Below are 16164 nucleotides of genomic sequence, written 5' to 3'. Positions count from 1 at the left end.
GCTATCTCCAGGAGCTGGAATACAAAGGGAGCAGAGTTATGTTAAAACTCTGGTTACAGTCATCTAGAGACGGAGTTCAACTGTGAATACAGCACCTCAGAAAGGATATACAGGCCTGGGAATAGGTACAGCATAAATTCAACAGAATGATACCAGAACTAAAAGTACGTACACCGGTTACGTAGGCTTGTCTTCACCTGAGTACAGGAGATGAAAGGGTGATCTAACAGAGATGCAAAAAGCTAAGGAGATTCAACAGAATAGACAGTCTAAACACCACCCCAGACAGCAGGACGGTCTAGACACCCTCGGAAACCGGGGCAGTCTCGTCACCCCCTGACACTCCAGAAAGCCCCAGGCACCGGGACAGTTTAGACTCGCCTCCACAGCCACTGCCCCCCCCAACCCCCCCCAGACACGGGGAATGTCTAGACACCTCCCTCACCCCCGGACACAGGGACAGTCTAGACACACTCCCCACCCCTGGATACTGGGAATGTCGACATGTCCCACCCCGCCGGACACTGGGACAGTCTAGACACCACCCCCCCTGCCCCTCTCCGGACACTGGGGCAGTCTAGGCAGCCCTGCCCCAGAAACCAGGACAGTCCAGACACCCCACTAAGACACTGGGACAGCCTAGACATCAAACCCGCCCCCCAGACTCTGGGATCGTCTGGACACTCCCAGACAACGGGTCAGTCCGGACACCCAGTCACCAACTGCCCTGCCCACCAGTCACCGGGACAGTCTAACACCCACTCCAGACACTGGTACAGTCTAGACGCCCCTGCCCTGGACAGTTTGAATGCCCCCTCCAGACACCAGGGCAGTCTAGACAGCCCTCCAGACACCAGCATAGTCCAGGCACCAATGCCCCAGACACTGGGAAAGTCTAGACACCACCCCCTCCCATCCCCCCCCACCCCCAAAACACCGGCACAGTGTCGACACTCATTCCAGACGCTGGGGCAGTCCAGGCACTCTCGCCACAGTCTAGATGCCCCCCCAGACACTAGAATTGTCTAGATACCACCCCCACCCCCCCCTGACATGGTGGGGGCAGTCTAGACACTCCCACCCCCAGACACGAGGACAGTCCTGACACCCCTGCCCTCAGACATTTGGACAGCTGAGATGCCCCACCAAACACTCAGGCAGTCTAGACACCCCCTCAATCCCAGACACTGGGACAGTCTACATGTCCCCCTCACCCCCAGACGCCGGGAAAGTCTTGACGACTCCCAGACAGTGGGACAGTTTAGATGCCGCCCCCACCCCGGCCAGGCAGCGGGACAGCCTAGACACCCCCGGACAGAGGGACAGCCTTGACGCCCCGGACAGAGGGACAGCCTAGACGCCCCGGACAGCGGGACAGCCTAGACGCCCCCGGACAGCGGGACAGCCTAGACGCCCCCGGACAGCGGGACAGCCTAGACGCCCCCGGACAGCGGGACAGCCTAGACGCCCCCGGACAGCGGGACAGCCTAGACGCCCCCGGACAGCGGGACAGCCTAGACGCCCCCGGACAGCGGGACAGCCTAGACGCCCCCGGACAGCGGGACAGCCTAGACGCCCCCGGACAGCGGGACAGCCTAGACGCCCCCGGACAGCGGGACAGCCTAGACGCCCCCGGACAGCGGGACAGCCTAGACGCCCCCGGACAGCGGGACAGCCTAGACGCCCCCGGACAGCGGGACAGCCTAGACGCCCCCGGACAGCGGGACAGCCTAGACGCCCCCGGACAGCGGGACAGCCTAGACGCCCCCGGACAGCGGGACAGCCTAGACGCCCCCGGACAGCGGGACAGCCTAGACGCCCCCGGACAGCGGGACAGCCTAGACGCCCCCGGACAGCGGGACAGCCTAGACGCCCCCGGACAGCGGGACAGCCTAGACGCCCCCGGACAGCGGGACAGCCTAGACGCCCCCGGACAGCGGGACAGCCTAGACGCCCCCGGACAGCGGGACAGCCTAGACGCCCCCGGACAGCGGGACAGCCTAGACGCCCCCGGACAGCGGGACAGCCTAGACGCCCCCGGACAGCGGGACAGCCTAGACGCCCCCGGACAGCGGGACAGCCTAGACGCCCCCGGACAGCGGGACAGCCTAGACGCCCCCGGACAGCGGGACAGCCTAGACGCCCCCGGACAGCGGGACAGCCTAGACGCCCCCGGACAGCGGGACAGCCTAGACGCCCCCGGACAGCGGGACAGCCTAGATGCCCCCGGACAGCGGGACAGCCTAGACACCAGCTGCACACTGGAAATGGATAGAAAAAAAATTATTTTCTGTGATGCATGGCTGATATTGAGCCCTTTTAAGTTTTCTGCATGGCACTGTTGGAGCACTGTCCGCATCCAGCATCACTACCGGAGCACTGTCCGCATCCAGTGTCACTACCGAAGCACTCTCTCAATCCAGTGTCACTACCGAAGCACTGTTCCCATCCAGCGCCACTACTGGAGCACAGTCCCCATCCAGCGTCACTACCAGAGCAGTGTCCCTATCCAGTGTCACAAGCAGAGCACTGTCCCCACCCAGCGCCACAAGCAGAGCACTGTCCCCAACCAGTGTCACTATGGGAGCTCTGTCCCCATCCAGTGTCACTACGGGAGCTCTGTCCCCATTCAGTGTCGCTACCAAAGCACTGTCCCCATCCAGCGTCACTACCAGAGCACTGTCCCCTTCCAGTGTCACTAGTGGAGCACCATCCCCACCCAGCGTTACTAGCGGAGTGCTGCCCCTACCCAGCATTGCTAATGGGGCACTGTCCTCATCCAATGTCACTACTGGAGCACTATCCCCATCCAGTGTCACAAGCGGAGTACTGACCCCGACTAACGTTACTAGCGGAGCACTGCCCCCACCTAGCATTACTAGGGGAGCATTTCCCCCAACCAGTGTCACTCGTGGAGCACTGTCCCCATCCAGTGTCGTTCGTGGAACGCTGTCCCCATCCAGCGTCACCAGGGGAGCACTGTCCTCATCCAGTGTTTCCAGCAGAACACTGTCCCCATGCAGTGTCACAAGCAGAGCACTTCCCCCATCCAGTGTCACTAGAGGAGCACAGTCCCCATCCAGTGTCTCTACTGGAGCACTGGACCCATCCAGCGTCACTACTGGAGCACTGCCCCCATCCAGCCTCACTAGCGAAGCACTGCCTCCATCCAGTGTCACTAGCATAGCACTGTCCCCAACCAGCATCACTAGTGGAGCACAGTCCCCATCCAGGGTCACTACTGGAGCACTGCCCCCAGCCAGCATCGCTAGCTGAGCACTGCCCCCACCCAGCATTACTAGGGGAGCACTGCCCCATCCAATGTCACTCGCGGAGCACTGTCCCCATCCAGTGTCATCAGCGGAGCACTGTCCCTATCCAGTGTCTCCAGCAGAACACTGTCTCTATCCACTGTCTGCAGTATAGCACTGTCCCTATGCTATGCTTCCAGTAGAGCAGTATCTATATCCACTGTCACCAGCACAGCACTGTCTGTATCCACAGGCATGATGAATATTTATGATATTTATGATAGATCATTTATGATAGAATTTATGAAAGAATTTATGGACATTTATGATGGCATTCTTCATCAAGATGGAGAGTGATGTAGTTGATTCTGAGACTAGGGTCCTGAATCTTAATAAAGGAAACTACGATGGTGTGAGGCGTGAGTTGGCTATGATGGATTGGGAAACGTTACTTAAAGGGACAATGGTGGATAGGCAATGGCAAACATTCAAAGAGCGTATGGGTAAACTGCAACAATTGTTTATTCTTGTCTGGCGCAAAAGTAAAATAAGAAAGGTGGCCAAACCATGGCTTATAAGGGAAATATTATTAGATCCAAGGAAGAGGCATAACAATTGGCCAGAAAAAACAACAGACCTGAGGATTGGGAGCAGTTTAGAATTCAGCAAAGGAGGACCAAGGGACTGATTAAGAAGGGGAAAATAGAGTACGAGAATAAGCTTGAGGGGAACACAAAAACTGATCGTAAAAGTTTCTATAGGTATGTGTAGAGAAAAAGATTGGTGAAGACAAGTGGTCCCTTACAGTCAGAAACAGGGGAATTTATAATGGGGAACAAAGAAATGGCTGACCAACTAAACACATACTTTGGTTTTGTCTTCATAAAGGAGGACACAAATAACATAACAGAAATGTTGGGGAACACAGGGCTTAGTGAGAGGGGGGAACTGAAAGAAATCAACATTAGCAGGGAAATGGTATTGGGGAAATTGATGGGATTGAAGGCCGATAAATCCCCGGGGCCAGATAATCTGCATCCCAGAGTACTTAAGGAAATGGCCCTAGAAATAGTGGATGCATTGGTGGTCATCTTCTGAGATTCTACAGACTCTGGAACAGCTCTTACAGATTGGAGAGTAGCTAATGTAACCCCACTATTTAAAAAGGGAGGCAGAGAGAAAACGGGGGAATTATAGACCAGGAAGCCTGACATCAGTAGTGGGGAAAATTCCAGAGTCCATTATAAGAGATTTAATAGCTGAGCACTTGGAAAACAGTGACAGAATCGGACAGAGTAAGCATGGATTTACGAAAGGGAAATTATGCTTGACAAATCTACTAGAATTTTTCGAGGATGTAATTAGTAGAGTTGATGAGAGGGAGCCAGTGGATGTGGTTTATTTGGACTTTCAGAAGGCTTTCAACAAAGTCCCACATAAGAGATTAGCATGTAAAATTAAAGTGCATGGGATTGGGGTAGTGTATTGAAATGGATAGAAAACTGGTTGGCAGACAGGAAACAAAGAGTAGGAATAAACGGGTCTTTTTCCGAATGACAGGCAGTGACTAGTGGGGTACCGCAGGGATCGGTGCTGGGACCCCAGTTATTCACAATATATATTAATGATTCAGATGATGGAATTAAATGTAATATCTCCAAATTTACAGATGACACAAAGCTGGGCGGGAGGGTGAGCTGTGAGGAGGATGCAGAGATGCTTCGGTGTGATTTGGACAAGCTGAGTGAGTGGGCAGATGCATGGCAGATGCAGTATAATGTGGATAAATGTGAGGTTATCCAACTTGGAGCAAAACAGGAAGGCAGATTATTATCTGAATGGCTATAAATTAAGAGTGGGGAATGTGCAACGAGACCTGGGTGTCCTTGTACACCAGTCACTGAAGGTAAGCATGCAGGTGCAGCAGGCAGTAAAGAAGGCAAATGGTATGTTGGCCTTCATAGCCAAAGGATTCAAGTACAGGAGCAGGGATGTCTTGCTGCAATTATACAGGGCCTTGGTGAGAACACACCTGGAATGTTGTGTGCAGTTTTGGTCTTACCTGAGGAAGGATGTTCTTGCTATAGAGGGAGTGCAGCGAAGGTTTACCAGTCTGATTCCTGGGATGGTGGGACTAACATATGAGGAGAGATTAAGTCGATTAGGATTATATTCGCTGGAGTTCAGAAGAATGAGGGGGGATCTCATAGAAACCTATAAAATTCTAACAGGACTAGACAGGGTAGATGCAGGAAGGATGTTCCCGATGGTAGGGGAGTCCAGAACCAGGGGTCACAGTCTGAGGATACGACTGAGATGAGGAGAAATTAGGACTGAAATGAGGAGACATTTCTACACCCAGAGAGCAGTGAGCCTGTGGAATTCGTTACCACAGAAAGTAGTTGAGGCCAAAACATTGTATGTTTTCAGGGAGTTAAATGTAGCTCTTGGAGCGAAAGGGATCAAAGGGATGGGGAGAAAGCAGGAGCAGGCTATTGAGTTGGATGATCAGCCATGATCATAATGAATGGCAGAGCAGGCTCGAAGGACCGAATGGCCTACTCCTGCTCCTCGTTTCTGTGTTGCTATGTTTCTATGAGTGTCCTACCTTGCCACTGTCCATCTCTGTCACTGGTACCGTTACAATCGGCTGCATGCACCTCGATCTTTTCCAAGGAGAAGCGCTGCCCACAAAGTGGGCACTCAACACAGGCTTTCTTAGAAATAACAGGATGAAGTTCTTCAGAGTCATCTTCTATCAGCACCACATCTGCAGGCTCCTACAGGGGGGAGAGAGAGAGAGAGAGAGAATGTCGGAAGCAACACTGAGCGTATGAAGGAACAGTGAGACAACACCTCCACAGTGAGCAGCACCAGATGGATGTTTGCATTGTACGCACCATACTGTGCTGGCTCTTTCCTCTCCCCCATATTCCTCTATCCTCTTTTCCCTCAGTTTTCATCAAATCTCCCCTTAAATCTTTTTAAAAATTCTTTCAAAGGATGTGAGAGTTGTTGGCTAGGCCAGCATCTATTGCGCATCCTTAAATGCCCTTGAGAAGGTGGTGGTTAGCTGCCTTCTTGAACCACTGCAGTCCATGTGGTGTAGCTACACCCACACCCACAGTGTTGTTAGGGAGGGAGTTCCAGGATTTTGACCCAGCGACAGTGAAGGAACAGTGATATATTTCCAAGTCAAGATGGTCAGTGAATTGGAGAGGAACTTCCAGGTGGTGGTGTTCCCATCTATCTGCTGCCCTTGTTCTTCTACATGATAGTGGTCGTGGGTTTGGAAGGTGTTGTCTAAGGAGCCTTGGTGAACTTCTGCATCTTGTAGATGGTACACACTGCTACCACTGTGCGTCGGGGGTGGAGAGAGTGAATATTTGTGGATGACGTACCAATCAAGCAGATTGCTTTGTCCTGGATGGTGTCAAGCTGCTTGAGTGTTGAGGGAGCTGCACTCATCCAGTATTCTGTCACACTCCTGACTTGTGCCTTGTAGATGGTTGACAGACTTTGGGGAGTCAGGAGGTGAGTTACTCGTTGCAGGATTTCTAGCCTCTGACCTGCTCTTGAAGCCATAGTATTTATGTGGCTAGTCCAGTTCCATTTCTGGTCAATGGTAACCCCCAGGATGTTGATAGTGGGGAATTCAGTGATGGTAATACCATTTAATATCAAGCGGTGATGGTTAGATTCTCTCTTGTTGGAGATGGTCATTGCCTGACACGTGCATGGCACGAATGTTACTTGCCACTTGTCAGCCAAGCCTGGATATTGTCCAGATCTTGCTGCATTTGGACATGGACTGCTTCAGTATCTGAGCAGTTGCTAATGGTGAACATTGTGCAATCATCAGTGAACATCCCCACGTATGATGGCTGGAAGGTCAATGATGAAGCAGCTGATGATGGTTGGGCCGAGGACACAACCCTGAGGAACTCCGGCAGTGATGTCCTGGAACTGAAATGATTGACCTTCAACAACCACAACCATCTTCCTTGAGCTAGGTATGATTCCAGCTAGCGGAGAGGTTTCCCCGATTCCCTTTGTCTCCAGTATTGCTAGGGTGCCTTGATGCCACACTTGGTCAAATGCTGCCCTGGTGTCAAGGGCAGTCACTCTCATAGGAACATAGAAGGAGTACGTCATTCAGCCCATTGAGCCTGCTCCATCATTCAACATGATTGTGGCTGATCATCCACTTCAATGCCTTTTCCCCACAGTATCCCCATATTCCTTTCTGTCACTTATATTTAGTAATCTGTCAATCTCTACTTTAAACACACTCAATGACTAGGCTTCCACGGCCCTCTGGGGTAGAGAATTCCAAAGATTCACAACCCTCTGAGTAAAGAAATTTCTCCTCATCTCGGTCTTAAGTGGCTTCCCAACCAGGGGAACCATCTTACCTGCATCTTACCCTGTCTATTCCTTTATATATTCTGTAGGTTTCAATGAGATCATATCATTCTTCAAAACTCTAGAGAATACAGGCCCAGTTTCCCCAATCCGTCTTCATAGGACAGTCCCAACTACCTCAGGAACAAGTCTGGTGAAGCTTCTCTGCATTCCCTTTATGGCAATAATATCCTTCCTAAGGCAAGTTGAACAAAACTGCACCTAGTACTCCAGGTACAGTCTAACCAAGGTTTTATACAATTGAACCAAGACTTCACTACTCTTGTATTCAAATCCTCTTGCAATAAAGGCTAACATTCCATTAGCCTTCCTAATTGCCTGCTGCACCTGCACATTAGCTTTCAGTGACTTATGGACAAGGACACCCAGGTCTCTTTATACATCCACACTTACTAATCTCTTACCATTTAAAAAATACTCTGCACATCTGTTCCTCCCACCAAAGTGGATAACCTCACATTTTCCCACATTATACACCATCTGCCATCTTCTTGCCCGCTCCCTAATTCAACCAAATCCCCTTGAAGCTGCTTTTCATCTTCTTCACAACACACATTCCCACTTAGCTTTGTGTCATCCGCAAACTTGAAAATATTACATTTGGTCCCTACATCCAAATCATTGATATATATTGTGAGCAGCTGGAGCCTCAAGTACTGTTCCTTATGGTACCCCAGTAGTCACGGCCTGCCAATGTGAGAATGACCCATTTATTACTATCTCTGTTTTTTGCCTGTTAACCAATCCTTATTCCAAGCCAGTTATATGCTTGAATTTTGCTAACCAACCTCCAGTAGGGAACTTTATCAAAAGCCATCTGAAAATTCAAGTACACTACACCCACCGACTCCCCTTTATCAATTCTGTTAGTAACAACCTCAAAAAACTCCAACAGGTTCAGCAAACATGATTTCCCATTCATAAATCTACCTTGACTATGACCAATCAGATCATTATTATCTAAGTGTCCATTTTTCCCTACTACTGATGTAAGGCTAACAGGTCTGTAGTTCCCAGTTTTCTCTCTCCCTCTCTTCTTCAATAGTGGGGTGACATTTGCTACCTCCCAATCTACAGGAACCATTCCAGAATCTATAGAATTTTGAAAGATGATCACCAATGCATCTACTATCTCCATAGCTACCTCTTTTAACATTCTGGGATGTAGAATATCAGGTTCCAAGGAGTTATCAACCTTCAGTCCCATTGATTTTTCCAATACAACCTTCTTACTAATACTAATTTTCTTCAATTCCTCATTCTCCCTAGTCCCTTGGGTCTCTAATTCTGGGAGATTTCTTGTGTCTTCCTCAGTGAAGGTAGACATAAAGTAATCATTTACCTTCTCTATCATTTCTCTATTCCCCATTATAAATTCTCTTGGCTGTCTGTAATGGACCCGAGTGAGTGATAGGCCGAGCTGACCTGCCAACATCCAATTGCATAAGATAAAATACCTGTAACTTTAAAAACTATTTATTACAATTAGAATAACTTACTAGTTACTCACCAATCGGCTTCTTCCCTGTACCGAAGTGAGACTAGCTAAGGAGGCTGAAATAGGGTTGAAAAAGAAAGGAGCATTTCCCTCACCTCAGGAGTTCAGCTCTTTTGTTCATGTTTGAACAAAGGCTGTAATGAAGTCAGGGGCTGAGTGGCCCTGGTGGAACCCAAACTGAGGGTCAATGAGCTGGTTGTTTCTGAGTATTTCACTGTTCATGATTGCTTCCATCACTTTATTGATGACCTAGAGTAGGCTGATGGGGCGGTAACTGGCCGGGTTGGATTTGTCCTGCTTTGTGTGTACAGGACATAGCTGGGTAATTTTCCACATAGCCGGGTAGATGCTAGAATTATAGCTGTACTGGAAAGGCTTGGCTAGAGGTGCAGCAAGTTCTGGAGCATTTGGGGAGGGCAAACAAAGCTAGAGAATACACAATAAATGGGAGGATATTGGGAGGGGTAGAGGAAGCAAGAGACCTAGGGAATGCATGTCCACACATCTCTGAAGGTGGCAGGACAGGTGGATGAGGTGGTAAAGAAAGCATATGGAATGCTTTCCTTTATTGAACGAGGTATAGAGTACAAAAGTGGGGATGTAATGATGGAACTGTATAAAATGCCGGTTAGGCCATAGCTGGAATTTTGTGTACAGTTCTGGTCACCACATTACAGGAAGAACATAATTGCTCTGGAGAGAGTGCAGAGGCTGCCAGGACATGAATACTGCAGCTATGAGGAGAGAATGGATAGGCTGAGGCTGTTTTCCTTGGAATCGAGGAGGCTGAGGGGTGACCTGATTGAGGTGTACAAGATTATGAGGGGCCTAGATAGAGGTAGCCGGGATGCTCTGTTTCCCCTAGTGGAGAGGTCAATTACCGGGGTTACAGATTTAAGCTGATTGGTAGAAAGATTAGAGGAAACATGGAGAAAAACTTCACCCATAGGGTGGTGGGTGTCTGGAATTCGCTGCCTGGTTTGGTGGTGGAGGCAGAAACACAACTCATTTAAAAAGTACCTGGATCTGCACCTAACGTGCTGTAACCTGCAAGGCTATGGACCAGGTGCTGGAAGGTGGAATTAAAATGGACACCTAGTTTTTTCTTTCTTGGCCAGCATAGACACAAGAATAGCCTCTTTCTGTGCTGTAACATTTCCATGATTTTATTGTTCTAAGTCTTCAGTACTATTGACGGAATATTGTCATTACATTCGCAGTATCCAGTGCCTTCAGCCGTTTCTTGATATCACGTGGAGTGAATCGAATTGGCTGAAGACTAGCACCTGTGATGCTGGGGACCTTCTGAGGAGGCTGAGATGGATCATCCACTCGGCACTTCTGGCTGATGTGCTGGACTCCTCCATCATTGAGGATGGGGATATTTGTGGAGCCTCCTCCTTCAGTAAGCTATTTAATTGTCCACCACCATTCACGATTGGATGTGGCAGGACTGCATAGCTTAGATCCTGAGATCCACACTCGGTGCCATGTGCTGCCATATGAACATACTCGACCTCTCTCTCCAGCAGCACCGACTCACCCTATCTCAAAGTTGTCCTTGCCCCCAGTTTCATTTTATTCTTCGTCTCATCCAACGCCTTAACAAGAAACTTTGTCTCTTTCTTTCAGGTGCTAAGGAACGTAAACTCCAACAACTCATTGATACCAATGCCCATCCAGGACCCTCCACCCTTTCCTGTCCCTCTGACCCCATCCCGTCTTCTAATCCCATACCCCATGAATTTCCCCTCTCTGATGCTGAACGTTCAGTGATCAGCAAAGGACTCAGTTTCATTCCCCTTACGCTCTCACCTCAATGAATTCTGGGCTCGGCACGATGCTGAGCTCTTCTTCTGCCGCCTTCGTCTCCGGGCTCACTTCTTTGGGCAGGTGTCCTTCCCCCCGTTCAACGGATCCTTTTACCCGCCTCCAATATTCTCCCTCCACCTGGACCCCTCCCTCTGGCCTCTTACCTGTTCTTGATCTTTTCATTCAGAACTGTCTGCGTGACATCAGTCGTCTCAATTTCTCTGCTCCTCTCACCCACTCTAACCTGTCTCCCTCTGAACTTGCCGCATTCTGTTCTCTCTGGTCCAATCCTGACTTTATCAAACCTGCTGACAAGGTTGGTGCTGTTGTTGTCTGCAGTACTGACCTCTACCTCGCAGAGGCTGAGCGTCAACTCACAGACACTTCCTCCTACCTCCCCCTGGACCATGACCCCACCAAAGAACATCAAACCATTGTTTCCAGGACTGTCACTGACCTCATCTCCTCTGGAGATCTTTCCTCCACAGCTTCCAACCTCAGTCTCCCAACCCTAGACAGCCCTCTTCTACCTCCTCCCCAAAATCCACAAAAAGGACTGTCCTGGGAGACCGATCATGTCAGCCTGTTCCTGTCTCATGGAACTCATTTCTTGTTATCTTGACTCTGTTCTCTCTCCCCTTGTCCAGTCTCTTCTCACCTACATCCATGATTCTTCTGATGCCCACATCATATCAACAACGTCCAGTTCCCTGGCCCTAACCGCCTCTTCCTCACCGTGGACGTCCAATCCCTCTACACCTCCATCCCCCACCAGAATGGTCTGAGGGCTTCCGCTTCTTCCTTGAACAGAGGCCCAAACAATCCCCATCCACCATTACTCTCCTATGTCTGGCTGAACTTGTTCTCTCACTGAACAATTTCGCCTTAAACTTCTCACTTCCTCCAAATAAAAGGTGTGGCTATGGGTACCCGCATAGGCCCCAGTTATGCCCGTCTCTTAATGGGGTATGTGGAACATTCCTTGTTCCAGTCCTCCACAGGCTCCCTCCCACAACTCTTTCTCCGGTACATCGATGACTGTTTCAGTGCAGCTTCATGCTCTCATCTGGACCTGGATAGATTTATCAATTTTGCTTCCAATTTCCACCCCTCCATCACTTTTACATGGTCCACCACTGACACTTCCCTTTCTTGACCTCTCTGTCTCAATTTCAAGTGATAGACTGTCCACCAATCTTCGCCACCCCGTCGGCATTCTGTAAGGACCGTTCCCTCCGGGACACCCTGGTCTACTCCTCCACCACCCACAACACTTCAACCCCCTCCCACAGCATCTTCCAATGAATCGCAGAAGGTGCAACACCTGTCCCTTTATTTCCCCCCATCTTCCTGTCCAAGGGCCCAAACACTCCTTTCAACACTTCCCTTAATTTGGTCTACTGCATTCACTGCTCCCAATGTGGTCTCCTCTACACTGGAGAGACCAAACGCAGACTGGGTGACCACTTTGCACCTTCGGTCTGTCCGCAAGCATGACCCAGACCTCCGTGTCACTTGCCATTTCAACACACCACCCTGCCCTCGTGCCCACATGTCCGTCCTTGGCCTGCTGCAATGTTCCAGTGAAGCTCAACACAAACTGGAGGAACAGCACCTCACCTTCCGACCAGGCACTTTACAGCCTTCCAGACTGAATATTGAGTTCAATGGCTTCAGACCATAAATTCTCTCTCCAACTCCACCACCTTTTTGATCCCCTTTGTTCTATATTCATTTTTATTTTTTACTTATTTTTTTCCACTTATTTTCATTATTATTATTTTTAAAATTTATTTCCATTTTTATTCATTGTTTTTACCCAGCTTTTAGCCTATTTTCGATCTTTTATCCTACAACCATCCCCTCCTCCCCCACCCCATCCCCACCATGGCTACCTGTCACTTTCTAGAGTGCTTACCCTGGTCTTACATTATCACGTTCTGCTTTCTACTCTTAATGTCACCATTAGCACCTCCTTTAGCCAGCACCACCACTATTAACAACTCTTTGACCTTTTGTTATGACATCTTTTGCAAGCTCTCCTTTGCCTCCATCTATTGCTGGCCTTCTATCCAGCTTCACCTGTCCCAACCCCCTTAAACAGTATATATTTCATCATATTTCTACTTCCCTTCAGCTCTGAAGAAAGGTCATATGGACTCGAAACCTTAACTCTGTCTTTCTCTCCACAGATGTTGTCAGACCCGCTAAGTTTTTCCAACATTTTTTGTTTTTGTTTCAGATTTCCAGCATCTGCGATATTTTGCCTTTATGTTAGATCTGATTCGTTGGTTGTGGAAGCGTTTAGCTCTATCACTTGCTGCTTATGCTGTTTGACATACAAGTAGTCCTGTGTTAGATCTTCACCAGGTTGACAGCTCATTTTTAGGTATGCCTGCTGCTGCTCCTGGCATGCCCTCCTGCACTCTTCACTGAAGCAAGGTTAATCCCCTGGCTTGATAGTAATGGTAGAGTAGGAGATATACCAGGCCATGAGGTGACAAATTGTCTTCGAATACAATTCTGCTGATGGCCCACAGCGCCTCGTGTGTATCCAGTCTTGAGTTGCTAGATCTGTTCGATATCTATCCCATTTAGCAAGGTGGTAGCGCCACACAACACGATGGAGGGTATCCTCAATGTGAAGACTGGACCTCGTCTCCACAATGACTGTGCAGTGGTCACTCCTACTGATACTGTCATGGGCAGATGCAACTGCAGCAGGCAGACTGGTGAGGATGAGGTCAAGTATATTTTTCCCTCACCACCTGCCACAGACCCAGTCTAACAGCTATGTCCTTTAGGACTCGGCCAGCTCGGTCAGTAGTGGTGTTACTGAGCCACTCTTGGTGATGGACATTGAAGTCCCCACCCAGAGTACATTCTGTGCCCTTGCCACCCTCAGTGCTTCCTCCAAATGGTGTTCAACATGGAGGGGCACTGATTCATCAGCTGTGGGAAGGTGGTCTGTGGTAATCAGCAGGAGGTTTCCTTGCCCACGTTTGACCTGAAACTATGAGACTTCATGGGGTCCGGAGTTGATGTTGAGGATCCTCAGGGCAACTCCCTCCCAACTGTATACCACTGTGCCACCACCTCTGCTGGGTCTGTCCTACCAGTGGGACAGGACATACCCAGGGATGATGATGGTGGAGTCTGGGACATTATCTGTAAGATATGATTCCGTGAGGATGACTATGTTAGGCTTTTGCTTGACTAGTCTGTAAGACAGCTCTCCTAATATTGGCACTAGCCCCCAGATGCTAGTAAGAAGGAGTTTGCAGGGTTGGGTTTGCCATTGTCATTTCTGGTGCTGAGGTCGATGCCTCGTATTCCATCTGGTTTCATTCCTTTTTGTAGATTCTGCAGCAGTTTGATACAACTGAGTGACTTACTTGGCTATTTCAGGGGGCATTTAAGAGTCAACGACATTGCTATGGGTCTGGAGTCACATGCAGGCCAGACCAGGTGAGGAGGACACCACCTGTCCTAGGATGGGGATGTGTTATGTTATCAGTTAGACTAAGGGGCAATGAGTTCTACATTCTCACCACTCTTCCTAAATTATTCCTTATTTATATATTTCTTGTGTTCTTAATTGGTCTGCTAGTGGTGATCTTCGGTTTAGAGCTAACTATAAGGTGCGATCCCAGAAATGACAGAGCTCGAAGTCAAAGGAGCATAACTGAGAAAAGGCTAACAAAGAATTAATCATCGTTTGGTCGTACAGATCTCAAGTATTGATGAAAAGTGAGACTTTTTTGTCAAAGCTTTTTGTCTTGCAGGGGAGGCAATGGTGTAGTGGTACTGTCACTGGGCTAATAATCCAGAGACCCACGGTAATGCTCTGGGGACCTGGGTTCAAATTTGAATTCAATAAAAATCAAGAATTAGAAATCTGATGATGACCACAAAACCATTGCCGACTGTCGTAAAAACCCATTTGGTTCACCAATGTCCTTTAGGGAAGGGAATCTGCTGTCCTTACCTGGTCTGGCCGACATGTGATTCCAGGTCCACAGCAATGCCCTCTGAACAAGGGCAATTAGGGATGGACGGGCAATAAATGCTGGCCTAGCCAGCAACACCCTTATCCCATGAACGAATAAAAAAAACTCATCAGGTTAATTTGCAAGAAAATGACAGTGTCAGGGGAAACAACGTATTAATACCATATGAGAGAGGGTGCTGACTGGTTGGCAAGTGGACTGTGATTGATAGAGGTGTTGCCATGGAGAATGCACCAATTGATCATGACTGACAGTTAATTGGCAAGCATTGTTTAGCATTTAGAGCAGGCAGCTTGACTCAAATGAAAACAGAAAAGGCTGGAAAAACTCAGCAGGTCTGGCAGCATCTGCGAAGAGATAAACAGAGTTAATGTTTTGAGTCTGTATGACTCTTCCTCAGAGCTAAAAGGGAGTAGAAATGTGATGGATTTTGTACTGTTTAAGAGGGGGTAGAGTCGGTGGTAGTTACCGAGAAATTTGACAAAGATGTCAGGTCGCAGGACAAAGGGAGTGTTAATGGTGTTAAAGATTAAAGAAGGTGCTGATGGTGGCATAAAGGTAAGATAGCAGAATGCTTTAATAGCAGAATAAGGGTCAGCGCTCTGTGAAGACAAAACATAAAAACAAGTGACATGGTCCTGTGTGTAATAGGGGGGGTGGTTCTGGAAAAAGGATTTAAAACATAGATTTAAAAATTGAATAAATATTTAAATATATACAGAAAAATAATTGGATTAAAAATGAGTAAAGATAGAGGACAGAGCTCATGGTCTGAGGTTGTTGAATTCAATATTAAGTCCAGAAGGCTGTAAAGTGCCTAATTGGAAGATGGGGTGCTGTTCCTCCAGTTTGGGTTGGGTTTCACTGAAACATTGCAGCAGGCCAAGGATGGACATGTGGACATGAGAGCAAGATGGTGCATCGTAATGGCAAGCAACAGGAAGATCTGGATCAGTTTGACTCTGATTGGTCAAGACATTGCCCTGGAGAACGAACCAGCGAATGGCTGTCACTTATTTTGTGCAGCTGAAACAGGTGCGAGGTACATGTTCTTTCTGTCTACAAAGAACAGGGCCCTGTGTATTAATATATGTCGCTTCCAGTACACACACACGTGCCACACTGTGAGCCCGACTGACAATCTCAAATTGGTTGTCAGCGTAATTCT

General features: G+C 48.7%; 1 protein-coding gene across 8 annotated transcripts in view; it reads right to left on the bottom strand.

The window, feature by feature from the left end:
• Window positions 1-16164, bottom strand: part of uimc1 (ubiquitin interaction motif containing 1) — a 145404-nt gene that overhangs the window by 17161 nt on the left and 112079 nt on the right. For all 8 annotated transcript variants that reach the window (XR_005943788.1, XR_005943789.1, XM_041193551.1 and 5 more), the window contains one exon: window positions 5860-6031. Coding sequence is in view for 6 of the 8 variants with exons in the window: in XM_041193551.1 (XP_041049485.1) it covers window positions 5860-6031 (172 nt within the window). In the remaining 2 variants the exon portion in view is untranslated. The remainder of the gene's footprint in view (window positions 1-5859; window positions 6032-16164) is intronic.

Source organism: Carcharodon carcharias, chromosome 8 (genome assembly GCF_017639515.1).
Source record: "Carcharodon carcharias isolate sCarCar2 chromosome 8, sCarCar2.pri, whole genome shotgun sequence".
Classification (NCBI taxonomy): domain Eukaryota; kingdom Metazoa; phylum Chordata; class Chondrichthyes; order Lamniformes; family Lamnidae; genus Carcharodon; species Carcharodon carcharias.
This window is presented reverse-complemented; position numbering and strand designations above follow the sequence as displayed.